The following is an 18313-nucleotide window of genomic DNA, read 5'->3' on the forward strand; positions in this document are numbered from 1 at the left end:
AAACTAGTAATTAAAAGCATTCTTCATCTTTAACACTGTTAGCAGAAACTTCTGCTTGGGTTGAAGTCCCTTTTTTCCTTTTTATACTGTTGTCTCTCCTTGCTTGACCTAAGGTCACATAGTGATGACTAAATTTTGTCGTGCAATTTCTGAGCAAATTTTCACTTATTGATGTGATTTTTTTTTTTTTTTTTGAGACAGAGTCTCACTCTGTTGCCCGGGCTAGAGTGCTGTGGCGTCAGCCTAGCTCACAGCAACCTCAAACTCCTGGGCTCAAGCAAACCTTCTGCCTCAGCCTCCCAAGTAGCTGGGACTACAGGCATGTACCACCATGCCCGGCTAATATTTTTTTCTATATATTTTTAGTTGTCCAGCTAATTTCTTTCTATTTTTAGTAGAGATGGGGTCTCACTCTTGCTCAGGCTGGTCTCCAACTCCTGACCTCAAGTGATCCTCCCACCTCGGCCTCCCAGAGTGCTAGGATTACAGGTGGGGGCCACCACGCCTGGCCACTTTTTTTTCTTGTTAATAGAGTTTCAGTTACTGTACGATTGATGTGCTTCTATAAAGTTTGGAAAGCACCCCTAAGGCCATCAACATTGCCAAAGGGTAAGAAATTTTACACGAACTTGGGCTAATCCAGCTATTCAGGCTCACAGTGCTTCCTGCTAACCATGGCCACACCCTCGGTCTATGGTTAGATCTCTTGGTCTTCCCAGGAACCTCACCAGCTAAGTTCTATCTTCAGCCTCGTATTTACAATGAATAGACTGAAGCAAGTAAGTCTTAGAGAAGTTCTATAACTTGCTCCAGGTCTAGGAGATGGAAAAGCCAGGACTTGAGATTAGATCCACTTGACCCTAAAGCTTGACCCTTACTGTCTTTAGCCGAAATAGCTAATGTTGATCTGGTCCTCACTCTAGACCACATGGTATGCTAAGCGCTTAACTTAAAGTATCTTACTGAATATTCACAATACTACTTGCAAATATGATTACCGGTACCATCATTTTACAAATGACGAAATGAGAGATAAGAAAAGTTAGGTAACAGTTTTTTTTAAAAAGGCAAAGTAAAAAGCACACTTTCTTGGTATGAAATAACCAACTGCTCCTCTGTGTTGCCTTGATTCGGCTACACTTTAGCACATAGGCTAAAAATATAATGTTGTGCATAAATGTGAGTCTTTTGCTCACCTGCAAAAGCGCAACAAAAATATCTGAGTTGCCGAGATGAAACTCATTGTGCCAATAAACATCAAAATACCTTTAATCCTTTGATCAGTGAATTCTATACCTAAATAAAATAATTATTGCTTTCATAAAATGTCTCTGCTACTGACAGGGAGCAAACTGACCCAGCATGTCCTGCAATAGCCTTTAAATAACCAAGGAGAGAGATCAAAATAAAAATAAATCTTGACCAGATTTATAGGTACACCTTGATTAGTTCTTGTTTTCTCCTTCAAATAAGCAATACCTGAAAAAAATGAAAAGGGAATGTTGAGACCAGATATCATGTAATAGATGGGTTTTCTGTGACATACAGTATGGTATAATACTGTAAAAATAATGCTGGCCCATCACTCCTGATGTTCACCAGCTAAGTAGAGCAGAGGGAAAGACAAAGGGGATTTTTCAGGATGTTGAATGGTACCAACACTTGGATTCGAACATATTATCATTTGTTGAACTGTACTTATCGAAGTTTTGTTATGGTGTAGCATTTTGTTGTCTTCTCTAAAGACAACTGTTTTGTTGCCTCAACCTGTAACAATTTTTTTGATTCAAAAATTCTAATGCTAAAAATCAAATGTGGTTCATTCGTATATAATTCAGTTGCTGGCTAATGAAAAAGCATATCTTTTAAGAATTTAAATATGTATAATCCACTGCAACTGCAAACTCTTTACCCACGAAGCCATCACCTCCCTTTCCCACTGTCACCAACACTAAGATACCTTCTCAAAGCGCAATGCCTCCATTAGTGGAAATGCCAGTCAATAAAGCTAAGGAATTATTTTCTTAAAAGAATAAAATTCTCATTTTTTCTCTAAACTACCTCTTTAATGAAAACCTCTTCATTTCCCTCAGGCAACACTTTATCTAGGATGGATTTGGCTAGCTGAATAAAAAAAATACCTGTTAAAGGAAAGACGGTTCCCATCAAAGCTGCTGAAATCTGATTTCATTTCAGATTCTAGAACTAATGCTGTTTTTTGTTTAAATAGATTTTTGTCTGTCAATTTCCAGACCTGCTGTGCCATCAGCCTGTATGGACTGCTGTGGTCAACACGGGGGTTGTAGCAGCAAATTTTATTATGGACTGGTAATTGAATTGAACAGGTTTACATTTGAATAGATTTACTGCATCATGATCTCTGACATACTGCATGGGACTGAAATCCCTCTCCATCCATAAAGATACATTTAAGACGGTATCATTCTCTCCAGGCTCAGAAAGTAAGTCTTGAGCCAAGGAGATGGCCAAACATAATTGTGCATTTATATGCAGGGTGTGATGCAATATTTTGCTATATTTTTTAAGTATAAAAGAAAAAGAATATTCCATATTTACTCACAACCATCCCATCCTTTCTATTTGGGGAGGATAGTGCTTTAGAGAACTGATAGTTCGCCATCAAAGTGGGCATTAGGAAGTAAAGGAAAATAAATTATTATTTGAGTGTATCAGCAACAGCGGCAATTCCCTTGAAAACAGATCCTCTAAAGGCTTGATAACAGCAACTGAAGAGGTGTGAATTATAGATAAGCACCTTCCCATTTGCTATCACCAACAATGTTTAATTAAACACAGTTCACACCTCTTCATTCACTCTTGCCACCCTTCAGGACTGCTCTTGCTAGAAACCACAACGGGAAAAATTATTCAGGGGAAAAAAGTTTTTCTTCTTCCTCCTTAAACCTGGAAGGGCAAACAGTTGAGCAAATTGTAGTAGTAATAAAATCAAATTAATCAAAAATTATCGTTGTGTCTCCATGCTCTTTAGTTTTTGAAAATAAAATCTAAATATAGGACAATACAAAGTGTTCACTGATATGTTATTTTTAGAATATTTTTTAAAAATTGATTTGCATTTTGAAAATAAGAATTCCTCAAATTGATTTGCATTTTGAAAATAACAATTCCTCAAACTGACTTGCATTTTGAAAATAACAATTCCTCAATTTTCAAGGTTTAAAACCACTCCTACTTGAGCCTTTTTAAATGGGAGCATAAGTTTAGTTTGAATCTGTACAGCCCAATTAAGTGGCAATATTAAATATGATTAAGCCCCCAAATTGACTGTCAACCACTTATCATTACACTCTGAAATATGTTTTGCTTATTACTCTGCTACAGGGTTCAAGACAATGGCTCAGATAAAATGTTCCACCTCATAAAAGTAAGCTACCACCATCATCCTAACTAGAAGGAAAGCTTTTCGTCTCGTGGGTTGGGTGGTTGTTGTTTGGTTTTTATTTATATGTTTTCCACTAGCAAATTGTTCTTTTGGCAATGTCACATATGTTTTCTCTAGCAAGAACAACCATATTTTTATTTTTCACTGTCGTATCACCAGAGCCTGGAATAGTGCTTGGCCCATGGGAGGACCTTAACAAATATTTAGCAAATGGATTACAAATGTAAAACAGGTTAATTATGAAAAATCCCAATAGTGCCGAAGGCTATATGGTGAAAAGTACTCCATCCTCATTTTCATTCACTACTCTGACACTGTCACCAATCTATAGGTACCCTTCCTTCCGCTTCTCCATGCATGTACCATCAGTGTGTATCTACTTTCTGCCATTCTTTCTCCTTTCCATCTCTCCCTGTGTGTATATACATATATACACACACACACTATATATGTATATTCAATTTATATATGTGTGTGTGTGTATATATACATATAAATTGACTCATACTGCTAGAAAACTTGCTTTTTATATACATTTTTATTTGGCAATGTATCTTGGTCATCTTTTCATAAAGCTTTATTACATCCTTTTTTGTTTATAGCTCCTTCTCCAGAGAAGAGCAAAGTTGAAGACTAGGAGAAGAATTTGAGAGGGTCTTCTTTGTTCCTAATGGACAAGTAAAAGACACAGAAATACAGCATGAATTCCGTGGATCTGAACATAATCTGATCCTCTCATCTTCTTATAACATTTTGTTCACAGTAAAAATCTTAGAATAAGAACCAGGAAAAATTATGAGACCTGGTAATGCCACACACACATTGAAACCCTGGTTCTTTCTTGGCGGATTAGACTTAGAAGTTAAAAAATAGGGTATCTCCAGTAACAAAATATACAAACTAATAGGGCAAACCCTAGGAGCAAAGCATATTTCTATGATACAACAAATGCTACATATTTAAATATTTAATAGAATTTTCTGCCTAATTTTGATAACCACCTTTTTGTTACTTTACAAAACTATATTTATTTTAAACTCTGATGAATTTTCTGAAGAGAAGGAAACAAAAATCTAAATATACATTTACAAAAACATACATGTACAGAAACGCGTATTTTTAGTTTTAAAAAAACTAAAACCAAAGAAAAGAACAATTTTTTTGTATCTCCAAGCTGAAATGTTAGTTTCACTAGAAATGCTGAAATATACAAATATTTCAGGACTTTTGACATGTGTTGAATAGTTGAGTGACATCTAGAACGTATGGGCTCAGTTCCTGGTTCCACCAGTTATTAACTGGGTGAGCTTAAGCAATTTGTTTAGCACAGAATACACGTTCACTGTTACAATTTTGTGTTTGTTGTTATCCCCTACTGAAAGCAAATTGAATATCATATTGCAGACTCTTTATAATAGAAAATACGTCTGAAAGATAAGGTTGAAAAAGAATAAAGAGTGCTTTAAACCCAAGATTAATTAAAAAAAAAAAAACTCTCTGTGAACCAAGTAATGAGAAGAAAAACAAAAAGTCAATGACAGCAGCTTCTTGGTTTGTCTTCGTCCTTTACCTCCTGCAAATTGTAAAGATAAAAAGACCAGAACTGTCAAGCATACCTGGTAGATTTAGCTGCACATCAGATGTGTCCTGCCTTGTCCCTTCCTGTCAACGTGAAGCAGTTAGCCAAGATATCAGAAAGTTCAGGTGTAAAGAAGAAGTTATTCTGCCATCAGATCAGAGTACTTATTCTTACCCTACTTTTTTCTGATTTCTCTAAAATTGGTGTAATTCATGTGCACAGAGGGAAGTAAAACTCAGTGGAAATCAACCAGGGGGAGGCGGGGAGGTGGGGAGCGGCAAAAATCTACCTAATGTGTACCATGAACACTAGTTGGGTGATGGGCACACCTATAGCTGGGACTCAAGCGTTACAAAAGCGATCCATGTAACCTAAAACTTGTGTGTTCCCTTAATGTTTTAAAATAAGAATAAAATTTTGAAAGGGCAGCCACTAAGAATGAAGTACTGATAGATACTACAACAGGGAAGAACTTTAAAAACATTATGCTAAGTAAAAGAAGACAAGGCCACATATTGTATGATTCGATTTATATGAAATATTCAGAATAGCCAAATCTATAGAGACAGAAAGTAGACTAGTGGTTGCCAGGGGTTGGATAGGGTGGTTGTGGGGAGTGATTGCTAATGGAAGTTTCTTTTGGGGGGGTGATGAAAATGTTCTAAAATCAGACAGGAGTGATGGTTCTACTCTTGTGTGTATGCTGAAAAACACTGAATTGTACATTTAAAAATGGTGCATTTTACAGTATGTGAATTACATCTCAATAAACGTGTAACAATAACAAAAATTTTGTGAGAGGCTCCTATGAACATCTTCGTCCATCAGTATGATGAGATGGAGAAGTCAAAATGGAATTAAGCAATAATCAAGTGATGAAGTTAATAAAGTACTGACATTTTATTTTAAAAATAAATACATAACAAAATAAAATAGGTGTAATCCCCAGCCCCACTCCCCTCTACACCAAACCTAAAGCACAGGGACACTAGCAAAATACCTTACCTTCTTTCAGCATGCCCACTTTTAAACACTTCATGAAGCGGCAAGCTTGGCAGGATTTACGTCTGCGCTTTGTGATTTCACATTCATTCGTGGCAGGGCAGCTATATTCTATATTGCCTAAAACACAGAGTTCGAAGAAAAGAAGTAGTCAGCTTTGCAAAACTCAGGAAACATTAGCATCCCAAAGGCAATGGCAACTCTGGTTATACTTACCGCCCCCCACCAAAAAAAAAGTAACATGAGATTCATGAGGAATGTCTGATACGTCATCAAGCCGGATGTTCTGCTATAATCACTAAACACACACTGAACAAGGAGAAGACATATGGCGAAGCTCTTCAGAAGATTAAGTTTAAAATTAGCCTTTAAAACATTATGCTTAGTCCACCCATGCAAAGTAACAGTTTTCCAGAATTTTAGGTTCCCAAAGAAATTTCAAAGTAGATTATGTTCGTCAAAACACAAACAGCAAAACTGGATTCTAGAATTGGCAATTCTGGATTGCTTTTGGTTGCTAGTGCTTTCACACATTGGGCCTATTGTCTTTCTGACACTGAACAACATAAACCTCGCTGTGAAAAATGACCGGCAGGCTAATTTTGGACTTCATGGGAAGCTCCTAGAAGGCAGAGACAGAAATTACACAGTTGTTGCTGCAACACTTAGCAGAGCCTTATAGCACAATTCTATGCTCAGGAAATGCTTATGATGATGATAATGATGATGAAGACGGTAATCACCATTATCATCATCATCGTCATGTTTGTTACATTATTTACATAATTAATTTCAAACACTCAAGCTCTATGATGATGTTATAAAAAAGAATCAACTACTATAAAATTATGTTTTTAATATTAGACTTTACATTATTTATGGTAGGACCTACATATTTAAAATGATAAGCATGTAAAACGAAGAAGATCCAGACTTTAAACTTTTTCAGTTAGTGCCAATGGCAGCGTGTGGGCAGTCTGAGGCTCCCTACTGCTTTGTAAAGAAGCTGCCTGTAAAATAAAGCCTCTCTCCCCTATCAGCTCTGTCACATAGTGCTTGAAGGTCTTTCGTTACTTCCTAACCCTTTCCCCTTGTGATTAAGTGCATTAGTATCTTAATGAAAATGCATTCTGTTTATTGCCCTCTTGGGAAGGGGGAGGTCATCACACCAAATGCATAAATTGTCATCAGAGACGGTCCGAGCATAATTGCAATTTTGCTGCTCCATGTTTGCAATACTCAGGTCTGTCCAAGTCCCCTGAAACATGCGCAGATTCTGGTAATTAGCATACAGTCTGCCTGGGACCACAGCATTGATGAAATATTTCAGAGTTAATCACACTTTGTAAACACTGATTTATATTGACTACCTTTCTCCAGACTGATGTCTCCTCATTAAATATCACATTAGTGGATTGCAGGATTGTACAAAGACTCAACTACTCAGCAACTGCTAATTCAACAGGAAGTAATGCCTAACCACTTATAACTACTGAAAATTGGTTAAGTATGCATGACTTGAAAACATAAGTCTGTGCATTATAACTTGAGATAAGCCTGTCAAAATTGTTTGACTAAATTAGCATTCTAATTCAGGGCATTTATAATAATAAAAGCAACTACTTTTTTAGCATGAGGTTAAGTAATAAAAGTAATATTAATTACATCAATAGAAGCATATACCATCACCTTCCTAAGAGATATGACTGATGCTATACTCAGAGAAAATGAAGGATCAGTGAAAGGAACCAGACGGGCTGGGTCATGGCTGAGAATAAAAGGATTTAGAATGTGAACTTGAGATGAACCACTCTTCACTGCAGAGTTCCTTTAACCACTTCTGGAAAATTTATTTTGCATCGAAAGAGCGTTGCTAGTAATTTTCTAAGGGTTAATTAGTATTCCACAACAGATCCTTCCACTCTATACAGTTCTCCCTATACTTATTTAAAAAGAAGCCCAGGTCTTTGCTCTATGAGGAAAAACTGAACAATGACCGGTTAGAAGGATCAGATAGGACAAAAAAAAAAAAAAAAAATGTCTGCCAAACAGCCTTTCTTTCCCTTTTTGTGCCTGAAAAGTCAGTCTGAAGTAATATTTGTTCACTTTTCCATATTCAGGCATAAGTACTAGTCCCACACCTTTAGCCCAATGCTGGAAACTTCTACCAGGAGGACCCACCACCACAAATCAATGTTACCATCTTTCTTTTCAAACTGGTTCTACTTCCTCTTTGAAAACTGTATTGCCACCCTTCATATCGACATCCTTCTGACAGGAGGTACAGCCGGCACAAGTGAGCTCACTCCTGGACTACAGCAGTCAGCTCCTCCCTGGGCGTTTTGCCTCCACTGTGACCCACTTTAATCCATGCCGCATACCACGCTCATATTCCTCTCCCTGTGACTGCTTTGATCCTGTCACTACCCTAATTTAAAAATAAAAAAAAAAAATAATCAATAGATTGCTATGTCCCCCTGAACTAAATATAAAATATTAGATGAGCAAAATCTTCTCCCAATCTAACTCTCATCTACTTTTCCAGCAATATTATAATCATTGCCTTACATGAACTTTCAGATGCAGCCAATTTGATTTATTCATTTTTGTGAAGTGTCCTTCAGACTTCCCTCCGAGGATGGTCTATCTTTGCCACTCTTTTCCTCCTAAAATTATTTCCAAGTCCCCATGTTCAGCTCCAATTCCATTCAAATCTCTCATGAAAACTTTTCAGACTGTTCTAGCACAGAAAATGATTTCTTGGTTCTCCAAGGTACTCTCAGACAGGCCATATTTTGTTATACCTTTTCGCATGCATACTACCCATTAGATGGTAAGATACCGGAGGACAAAGACCATTTCTTATGCAGTATAAAAATCTTGCACCAGGTGGGGCATGATGGTTCATGCCTGGGAGCACTCAGGGAGGCTGAGGCGGGACGATCACTTGAGGTCAGGAGTTTGAGGTTGTAGTGAGCTATGATCATGCCACTGCACTCAGGCAGGGTGGTAGAGTAAGACTCTATCTCAATAAAAAAAGAAAAAGTGCATCAAAAAGCATAAAAACATAGCAATTTTCTTGTTATCGTAAGGAATTATTATGAATATCATTCATCGTGCTTAATGTAGTAATATCACGGGATCAAGTGAGCTGGATGTCCCATTCAGAAGCAATATTAAGAATACTAGGAAAACCAGTCCACAAATAATCAAAAAGGTAGAAGAAAATTTAGTTAATTTTCCAAAACCTTGAAAAGTACCTTTGACAAAAACAGAAATGTGGGGGGAAAAGGGAAAAAGAATGCAAAAGAATACAAAAACTTCCAGGGAGTAAACTGTGAAAAGAAAAAAAAATCTGTAAGAGGTTTTAAAGGAAATAAAAGTACATCCTGATATGAATGGGATAAGAAAAGGACAATAGTATATGAAAATAGATGGTACTAAAAGAGTTATATGATTTTATCTTATTATAATACTTATTTTTGACAGAATAGGTGCTCTCAGAATTGCAGGCACATTGGAGAAAGTATTTAGGACTGTTTCAATAATAGTAGCTAAATCAATGAATGACTCTCTTTATGAATAAAGATTCTTAAATTTCTTCAAAAAACAGAATGGAATTTGTGCAATTGCCACATGAGAGCTTTAGATCGTATGTAAAGAAGTACTCTGGCTTCCTTTCTAACCATTACATTCCATAATTCTTCAATGACAAAGAGAAACATAAAGGCAGGGAAAGTTCTAATGGTGCCTTGGAATGATTTCTTTGATGGAGGAGCTCTCCCTTATTCTTTGCTGAATGAATCCTCAGTGCTTATCAATGAGCCCAGAATTTTGTAGCATGGCCGGTCTGGGAGAGAGATGGTTTCTAATTTAGAGGAGTCCACAGTCATAGAGGAGACGAGACTCGTAAACAAACACCAAATACAGTTTAGCGCGGGGTGCAGTGGTTCAGAATGCAGCGCTGGCATGCACACGCACACCCAGGCACTCCCACACACAGAGATTATGCTTAGGAAGGTCAGCAAACTCTTCACACAGGAGCAAACGCTTGAACCGTTTTGTGAAAAATAAATAAATGACTACGTCAGGGGTACGTGAATCTTCCCAAAGCTACAGCAAATGCAAAAACATTTTTGTAAAAACTTCACCAGGAATGGATGGAAAACATAGTGCTCCTAAGTGTTTTCACAAATGATATGTTTTCAGCTGAAGTGTATAGAAATCGTTTACGACGCATCAGGTCTACTTCACACATGTTCTGTTTCAATAAAGTTATCTCGACACATATGGATGATCACTTTGATTTTACTAAGTATCTCTGGTTTACATCTTGAAAAAACAAATCAACATCATTCTAAATAACTTACTTGCTGGAGGAAAACCTCTCCAATTTCCATGCCCTCCCACTGAGCTGGTTCATTGTTGGTGGCTATGATCACCCACCCAACGACGTCTTTGATCCATGTTAGAGTCTACAGAGATCGTGCCCTTGAAGAACCTTCTCTCGTGCTTTTTTCTTCAACCAAGAAAGCATTTTATCCTAAAAATGTGCTGCCCCAAGCACCTAGGTAACAATGTTACATCTATTTTGGTAATGGTTCAAAGACATTACTCCCAGTAGACCATATGATCTCCATGGGGCACTTGTTTTCCTTCAATTCACTAACAGTGGAAACTAGACAAAAATATTTCCAATGGCAAGTGTGGGCACCTGCAGGGTTATCACCGGACAGCCATTCGGGAGGAGGCAGAAGTTATTGTTCACAGCATAGGATTCTCATTTCAGACACGGAGTTTTCTCGGATTACAGCTTGCTATTTGCTGGGACACATTTGTTAGATGGCACCAGGGACTGAATCGGGCAGCTCCTGATGACACGACCGGAATTTTCCCAGTTTTGTCAATAGCTGGGAAAGTGCGCTCTGCTGCGGAGGGAACCAAATCAACACAGAAGCTCTGGGTTTTCTAAACCAGGCTGACAAGAATGATAGAGCAATTTATAATATCTCCTGGCAGCTTTTCAGAAAGTCCTGGGCTCTGATTACTTATTTCAGAGTCTTTTGTACAATTAGTTTGCAGGCAATATAATTTTCTCACTTACTGCTTAATAGAATCTTGCAGCTAGCTGGCGGATAGAATAACAGGGTGTATGTAAAACTCCAGCCTGGAGTGCCAGCAGATAATTTGTATATTCCTTTCAGTCACTTAATGGACTTTTACAGTTTGGCAGTGAAAGGGCTGAATGATGTAAATTAGCATGGCATCTCAAAATAAAAATATATGTCAAATCTTTATTCCTGATTCACATCACTCCCACACAGTAATGATGCGTTTAGATTTATGTAGTTCCGAAGAGTTGCCTTCTTTTTCATACATATAGACATCAAAGTTGTAAAGGCAATTTGAAAGCATCTATATATTTCCCTCAATTGTTTTAATTTTATTAACAGAACCAAATGGCTTGAGATGACCCACGGGGCGCTCAGAGTGGGGTTTATCCAATTGTTTTTCGACATTAAGTGATTTAAAAACAATGGGATTTGCCTTGGTACACAATTACAGAGCATCGAAAACATACAGGCAATAATCTGTAGTATTTTTGTCTTAAATGCTCTAAAACATAAAAAAAGAAATAAAGAAAACCTTCTCTTTATTGTGTACTAGTAAAGGTTTTTCCATTTTTACAGTGATACAACTTCCCTTTCTTTCCTTTTCTTTTCTTTCTTGTTTTTAATACTCCTTTGTTTCTAGCTATTCTCTGTTTATTTCCACTTGAAAAAGAAAATAATACTATCTATTGCTAGGATTAATATTATGGAATAATAATTTTGTTATATATCTGTAACTTTAAAACATCATAATTACATCAATGCACATATAAGTTAAGGGAGCTATTTTTTTTTTCAAAGAATACACCCAAAGTTGGACTTCAAATAAGTTATGCATGGACACTATTCCTGTTCCCAAAGATTGCACCAAACATTTTTTGATGCTTCCTTTAGAACTGCCACCAGAGTCACTTTACAAGCTATAAAAGGAGGGGAGGGGTTGTAGTATTCCTCATTTTCACTCAAAACAGCTACTGCCCTCTTCATAATGACATGATGCCAAATGATTTCTTTCCATTACTGAATTTTAACTGTACCCTCAAAGGTCAAAGATCTGCCATCATTGAACCTATTTTGAGAATCTGCCTTGGGCTCTAAAAGAGGATTCCCAAAAATACAACAAGGAATGGCAGTGTCAGACTATTAATGGGACCATAGACCACCTGCCAAGTGTAGGTTCTGGCATACTGAGGTGGGAGGAGAGAAGTGTCACATCAGGTTAATAGTTACAGCTGGCTCTTATCAAAGCAATTTCATACACAGGGTTATGCCAAAGTCTCATGTTCTTTGCCTCTATACCATCCCTCTAACCCCTAAAGATTGAGGCAGGGAACAGGTACAGAAAAGGTCTTTTGCTATTTGATTCTTTAACGTTTTATAGGATTAAATTCTAATAATCATAAACATAGCAAACAAGAGTCGTAACAGTACGTTGGCACAAATTGCTGCATTTTCAAGGTGAAGCTCAGGCTTAGCTCCCAAATGGGAATGGAGGTTGCTTTGCCTTTAAGGATAAAAGACTGGAAGGAAACCCACAAGCCAGAAGGCTTGTTAACCTAAGCAATGTCCAGTGACTGGAGACCACACACTCTGGTTCCGTCTTATAGTGGCTTGTGTTTGGGAGAGTGACTGAGGCTGCAGCTAGCACCAGCAGAGACCGCCTGCCCATATAATGTATTTAACAATAAGATTATATTTCCCCATTGTAGGGAATGAAAAATGGTTAGCATTGAAAAATGATGTAAAATGGGGGGAAATTATTTGGCCTTGGGTTTTTTCCAGTTTAAACAAGATACATCCTACCTTCATTTCCCCCAAATTTGTAAGCATGGCCATTCCTTTATCGCTTTAATTCTGCAACTATTAACTAAACACTAGGCATTGTGAATGTTCACCTTAAAGAGAAAGTGGGAAAAAAATTCTTATATGCCCATTATATATCCATCCTTAGCTACTACCTTGCATATGGTAGAGAAAAACACCTGAGGAGGAATGAAGGGAAGGGAGGAGAAAAGAGGGAGAAAGAATTAGTAGCAGACATTCAAATTCCAGCTCTGCCATTTTATATTAGCTGTGTGAACTTGAACCAGTTACCTTATTACCCTCAGGTTGCTAAAGTACAAGGAATAATCATATCTGCTTTGTAATGTTGTGAGAATGACATGAAATGAAGGTATTAAAATTTTATGTATATAGTTTTGGTCCCCCTTCTAAGGAGAAAAGGGGAGAAACAGCGGAGGTGTGAGGACTGCTTGAGATCAGGTGTTCGAGACCAGCCTGAGCAAGAGTGAGACCTCGTCTCTACTAAAAATAGAAAAATTAGCCGGGCATGGTGGTGTGTGCCTGTAGTCCCAGATAATCGGGAGGCTGAGGCAGGAGGATCGCTTGAGCCCAGAAGTTTGAGGTTGCAGAGCTATGACAATGCCACTGTACTCTAGCTGGGGCAACAGAGCAAGACCCTATTTCAAAAAAAAAAGCGGGGGGCGGGGAAGAGAAACATTTTAAGATCCCATTCCTATTATATACCTTGATTCTAAAAACCTTAATCAGGGGTTTGGGAGTATTGTAAAAACAACTTTCCTCAGATTTACACAGGGATGTGAAAATGAATATGTCATTCACTCAGAGGGAAGTTGAAAGAAGATTTTGTCTTTCCAACAATTTGAGAGACAGTACTTAGCAATATTTTAGAGATATTGAGGAGAAAAGGAAGACTCAGTCATTTTGTAAAGTACCAAATTGTTGAAGAAGTGAATTTCTGAGACATCAACCACATCTTCTCTTGAACACTTCCTGTCACTACCTTGGAGCTCATAACGTGCCTGTCACTAGGTATAATCTGATTATAACTGAGTATAAAATATCTGCAACATCTCTTCAAAAATCTTATCTCAGCCTTATCTCTTGCCACAGTCCCAGTCAACTTCTACCCCTGTCTCAAGTCCACCCCCTTGGCTGACACCCACATGGAATTAAAGTTTCTAGAAAGCAGCATTCTCTTTCCTGCTGGTCCTCTACATGTGCTGCTTTGATCATTTTTTAGTAAAACTCTCCCAAGGCTCATAAGACTGATTTAGAGCTCTTTATAGGTATTAACTAGTTCATCTCATACTTATCTTTCAAGTGAGTTCTTCTCTTAGCACTTAACATACTCTAGAGTTGCCCACTTCCTGTCCCAACTGTCTATTCCATTGTTCTTTTTTTTTTTTTTTCTTAGCTGGGGTCTCGCTATGTTGCCCAGACTGGTCTTGAACTCTTGGCAATTCTCCTGCCTCAGGCTCTTGAGTAGCTGGAGTTACAGACACACGACACCTGGCCCAACTGTATATTCCTTAAGGGCAGCTGGCACTTACTCCCTTCAGAATCCGTGTCCAACAATGTGTCTAGTCAAGTTAGTAACCCTCAGCAAACACTAATTTGTCAATTTAATATTTAGCATTTCTGTTCTTCATTCCCTCATTTTAGTGTTTAGCCACAAATTATTCATTAAAAAACTAGAATAAAACTGATGGCAATCTACCAATAACTTATCATTTGGCACAAAGCAACATAGATTTACAAGACAATTGATTTCAAGGAGATCCTAAATTCCAGTTGCTCCAGCCCCTTCATTTGACATGGAAGACCACAGAGGGGTGAATATGCACTGACTCAAAGTGACCTGTGATCACTACACCCTATGATTACTCGACCCTGTTTACAAGAACATGGGCTAGTTAATCGCAGAAATGAGGCTAAAACTGAGGTATTCTAACATCCAGTCTAATGGTCCTTAAATGCACCCATGAAAACTTAGGTGTCAATACCTAAGAACCTGATAACAACAAACACTAAGAATGCCAGGTACTCTTCGATGAGCTCATTTTGCAGATTAGAGATTTAAGGCAGAGAGAGAAAAAGGTAACATACCCAGAATCATAAAGCTAACAAGTGCTAGAGGCAGGATTTGAAGTCAGGCGAGTCTGGATCCAAAGTCTGCACTCTTAAATATGATGTAATGCTGCCTAACTCTCATCTTGTACATGTAACTGAATGCTGTTTAGAATAAAAATATAAAATGAACATCTTATCTTCTGAAACAGTGCTTTGTGTAGCTGTTGTTGTTGCTATTGCCGCTGGTTGGAAAGGAAATTTTGATGCCTGACATAGGAGCCTGAGAGTGATAGGACAAGGCTGGCTGTTGGCATTGTCTTTTGCTGTTGTCAGACTTACGGTGCGAGGGCAGCTGTGGGATAGGATAGGGTTGCCTTTAGAGAACGGAATCTCTCAACACCTCAAAAAGAAATCCCTCAACTTGTCTCCGTACCACTATGGTTTGTGGCCAGTTTAATTCCACAGAAACCAAACAGAGCATGTCACCAAAGCAACAGGTGTCAGGTGATACACAATGCATTTTAACAATCCCAAAATAATGCTATTGTTCATGATAGGAAATAAAAAGTAATCCATAATCATGAGAGTGTGTTCTGAAACACAATTAAAAGGGAATGACAAGTGTACAATAAAAATATAGTCACTGGTGAAAGTGATGGAGAATATAAATATCTCTTATCCAAGGTCTGCAGAAATTCAATGTTTTTAGCTTTGATGTGCTGGTATCTTTTTGGAAAATGCCACCGTTCTCCTGCAGTGTAGAATGCAAACCCTACGTGATCTGTGTAGCCACTTCATCTTAGTTTTTAAGCTCCTACAGTACACGAATCATGTCACAGAAGTCCCCATCAAAGAGTTCAAAGGTGACCACTGCCACAGAAAAGTGGAGTTATCTGAGCTAACCATAAACTCCAAATTTGCTGTGCTCAGTAGCCAACATCAATTTTTTTCATATTCTTTCTCTACCTATGAATTTTAAACATCCTTGATGTGTCTGCCTACCTCTCTTTTGAAACATACAACTAAAAAAAAAGGCTTGTTGACAAAATACTCTTGGTAAAAAGAAAAAAAGAAATGCTAACTAAGTCTAATGCATCTACTATCTTTGGGTAGTTAAAGTTTCAATGTGTACATTTTGCAGTGACAGTGACAGACTAGTACAAGCCCATATGACAAGGATGGAGGCATTTGGATCATACCCTAGTGACAAAAGCACTTGACTCTTACATAGGAATTTGACTTCTTGAGATTTTCTTTGCACCTTAAGCAGGTAAAAGCAAGCATAACCTTTCCTAATACTGACTCTCAGTGCTTCTGTGCTTGAATGCTCTCAGTGTGCCCAGAACTTTGTCAGAAAACAGACATTAAGATCAGAGTTTTCCTTTAAGATCAAGTTCATATATTCAACAAATATCTGAGCCTTTTAAAATTAATAGAGATTTGGCGAACTCCCTCTTGAAATAAATAAATGCTAAGTGTATGTAAACTGCAGGAACCAGTATCACATATTGATGATGAGCTAACACACTGGAGTCGAACTCAGCTCAAGTTCTGCCTGATTCTACCATTTTCTGCGTGACTCTGGGACAACTTTTAAATTTGAAGTTACTCTCTCCATGAATGAAATGAGGATAGGCCATAATAATTGATGCATGATGAGGTTGCTGTTAAAATTAAGTAAGATCACGTATTTAAGATGCTCAGCAGGGAGTCTAACAGAGAGTGAGCACTGATCATTCACAGCATTGTTAACTATACTCAGGGAAGGGACACAGGAGAAAGAGCTAAGAGGGACTCGGGAAGGTGCTGGTTCTCAGCACAGAAGTAAGGAAGTTGCAACACAGAGAACTTCTTCTGGCCTTGTGCTAGTCCATCAAAAGGCCTGAATAAAAGGCACTTTGTGGGAAGCACAAGCAAACCCGCCAAACAAAAGACCCACGCACGACATGGACCTAGTCATAAAAGGAGGAGGAACATTCAAAAAAAGAGTAATTACCCCCAGAGTCAGGGAACTCAGGCAGGACTGCTAGGCTAGATTTAGAATAAAACAAGGAAAGGCCAGAGGAGAACAATGAAAGGTCCTAACATGTAGAGTTTGTGTCTGAAGTTTTCCTCTCTGAAATGAAACCTGTACACCTCAACTGTCTGCTATGAGAGGGACTGCAGAAAGTGCCTGGCATTTCCTCAGGGAAGAAGGGTAAGAAAGGGGATAGTGGGGGATTCCTGTTTCATGATTGTCCAGGGGAGGTAGGGCAGGAAGGCCACCTCCTAGCCATGAATATTTCTCTCACTCTAACTCCTTTACAGAAGAGCAGGTCTAATTGACAAGCTTTTCTTTGTTTGTTTTTGAGACAGAGTCTCATTCTGTCGCCTGGGCTAGAGTGCCGTGGCGTCAGCCTAGCTCACAGCAACCTCAAACTCCTGGGCTCAAGCGATCCTCCTGCCTCAGCCTCCCGAGTAGCTGGGACTACAGGCATGCGCCACCATGCCTGGCTAATTTTTTCTATATATATTTTTAGTTGTCCAGCTAATTCCTATCTCTAATAGTATATTTTTATAAACATTTGGAAATTTAAACCCCCCCAAAGAAAGAAAGCAATTGAACCTGAGCTGAGCAGCCATTTGATATGCTTACAAAATTTATGCAAGTGTATAATTATTTTCATATCAAAACAAGAAGACAAATAAGCCTTTTTCTTCCTAAAATCAAGAATTAATGAGTGTTATCCATGGAGAGCATAGAGATACATTTTTAGGATTGGTCTAAGGCAACCAACAAAAAACTGGGTGGAGAAATGGACGTTAGCAAATAAAAATCCAGGGACCTGGTGCAGAAATCTGATACGGAGGTACCAAAGAGCTGAGCTCTAAAGCTTCACATTTAAGGGATTTCTGAAAATGAATGACAAAACATTAGGTATTTTTAAGACTTAGTTCTCACTGCCTCTTTTCTAAAAACCTTTAATATTATCTAATCATAACATTTAGAATATTCTTAGTTCCCCATTTTATTTTAACAACTTAATGGAAAATTTTGCCAATGGACTAAAATCTCTCAAGGAACATACAGTCTAAAATCATTCAATACTTTCAAAGCTTTTACAATACACAAAGCAGTGTAAGGAGGGGATTAAAAGCCCAGGCTCTGGGTTCAAATTTTCTGGGACTGAGTTATTCTTTGGGCAATTAATTCTCTGTGCCTTAGTTTCCACATCTATAAAAAAAGATAATATAATAATCGTAGCACCTATTTCATCAGGATGATGCAAGGATTAAATAAAGATAATTTAAAAGCAATGTGCGGCACATTGTAAAAATGAATAC

The 18313-nt window shown here is 38.0% G+C and overlaps 1 protein-coding gene across 1 annotated transcript in view; it reads right to left on the bottom strand.

Annotated features, from left to right (window-relative positions):
- Positions 1-5963: 5963 nt before the first annotated feature.
- The window catches only part of LOC123626785 (estrogen-related receptor gamma-like), a 69335-nt gene continuing 56985 nt past the window's right edge, over positions 5964-18313 (bottom strand). The window contains exon 3 of the mRNA XM_045536017.1: positions 5964-6125. Within this exon, the coding sequence (XP_045391973.1) occupies positions 5992-6125 (134 nt within the window). The 3' untranslated portion in view covers positions 5964-5991. The remainder of the gene's footprint in view (positions 6126-18313) is intronic.

Source organism: Lemur catta, chromosome 23, assembly GCF_020740605.2.
Source record: "Lemur catta isolate mLemCat1 chromosome 23, mLemCat1.pri, whole genome shotgun sequence".
Classification (NCBI taxonomy): domain Eukaryota; kingdom Metazoa; phylum Chordata; class Mammalia; order Primates; family Lemuridae; genus Lemur; species Lemur catta.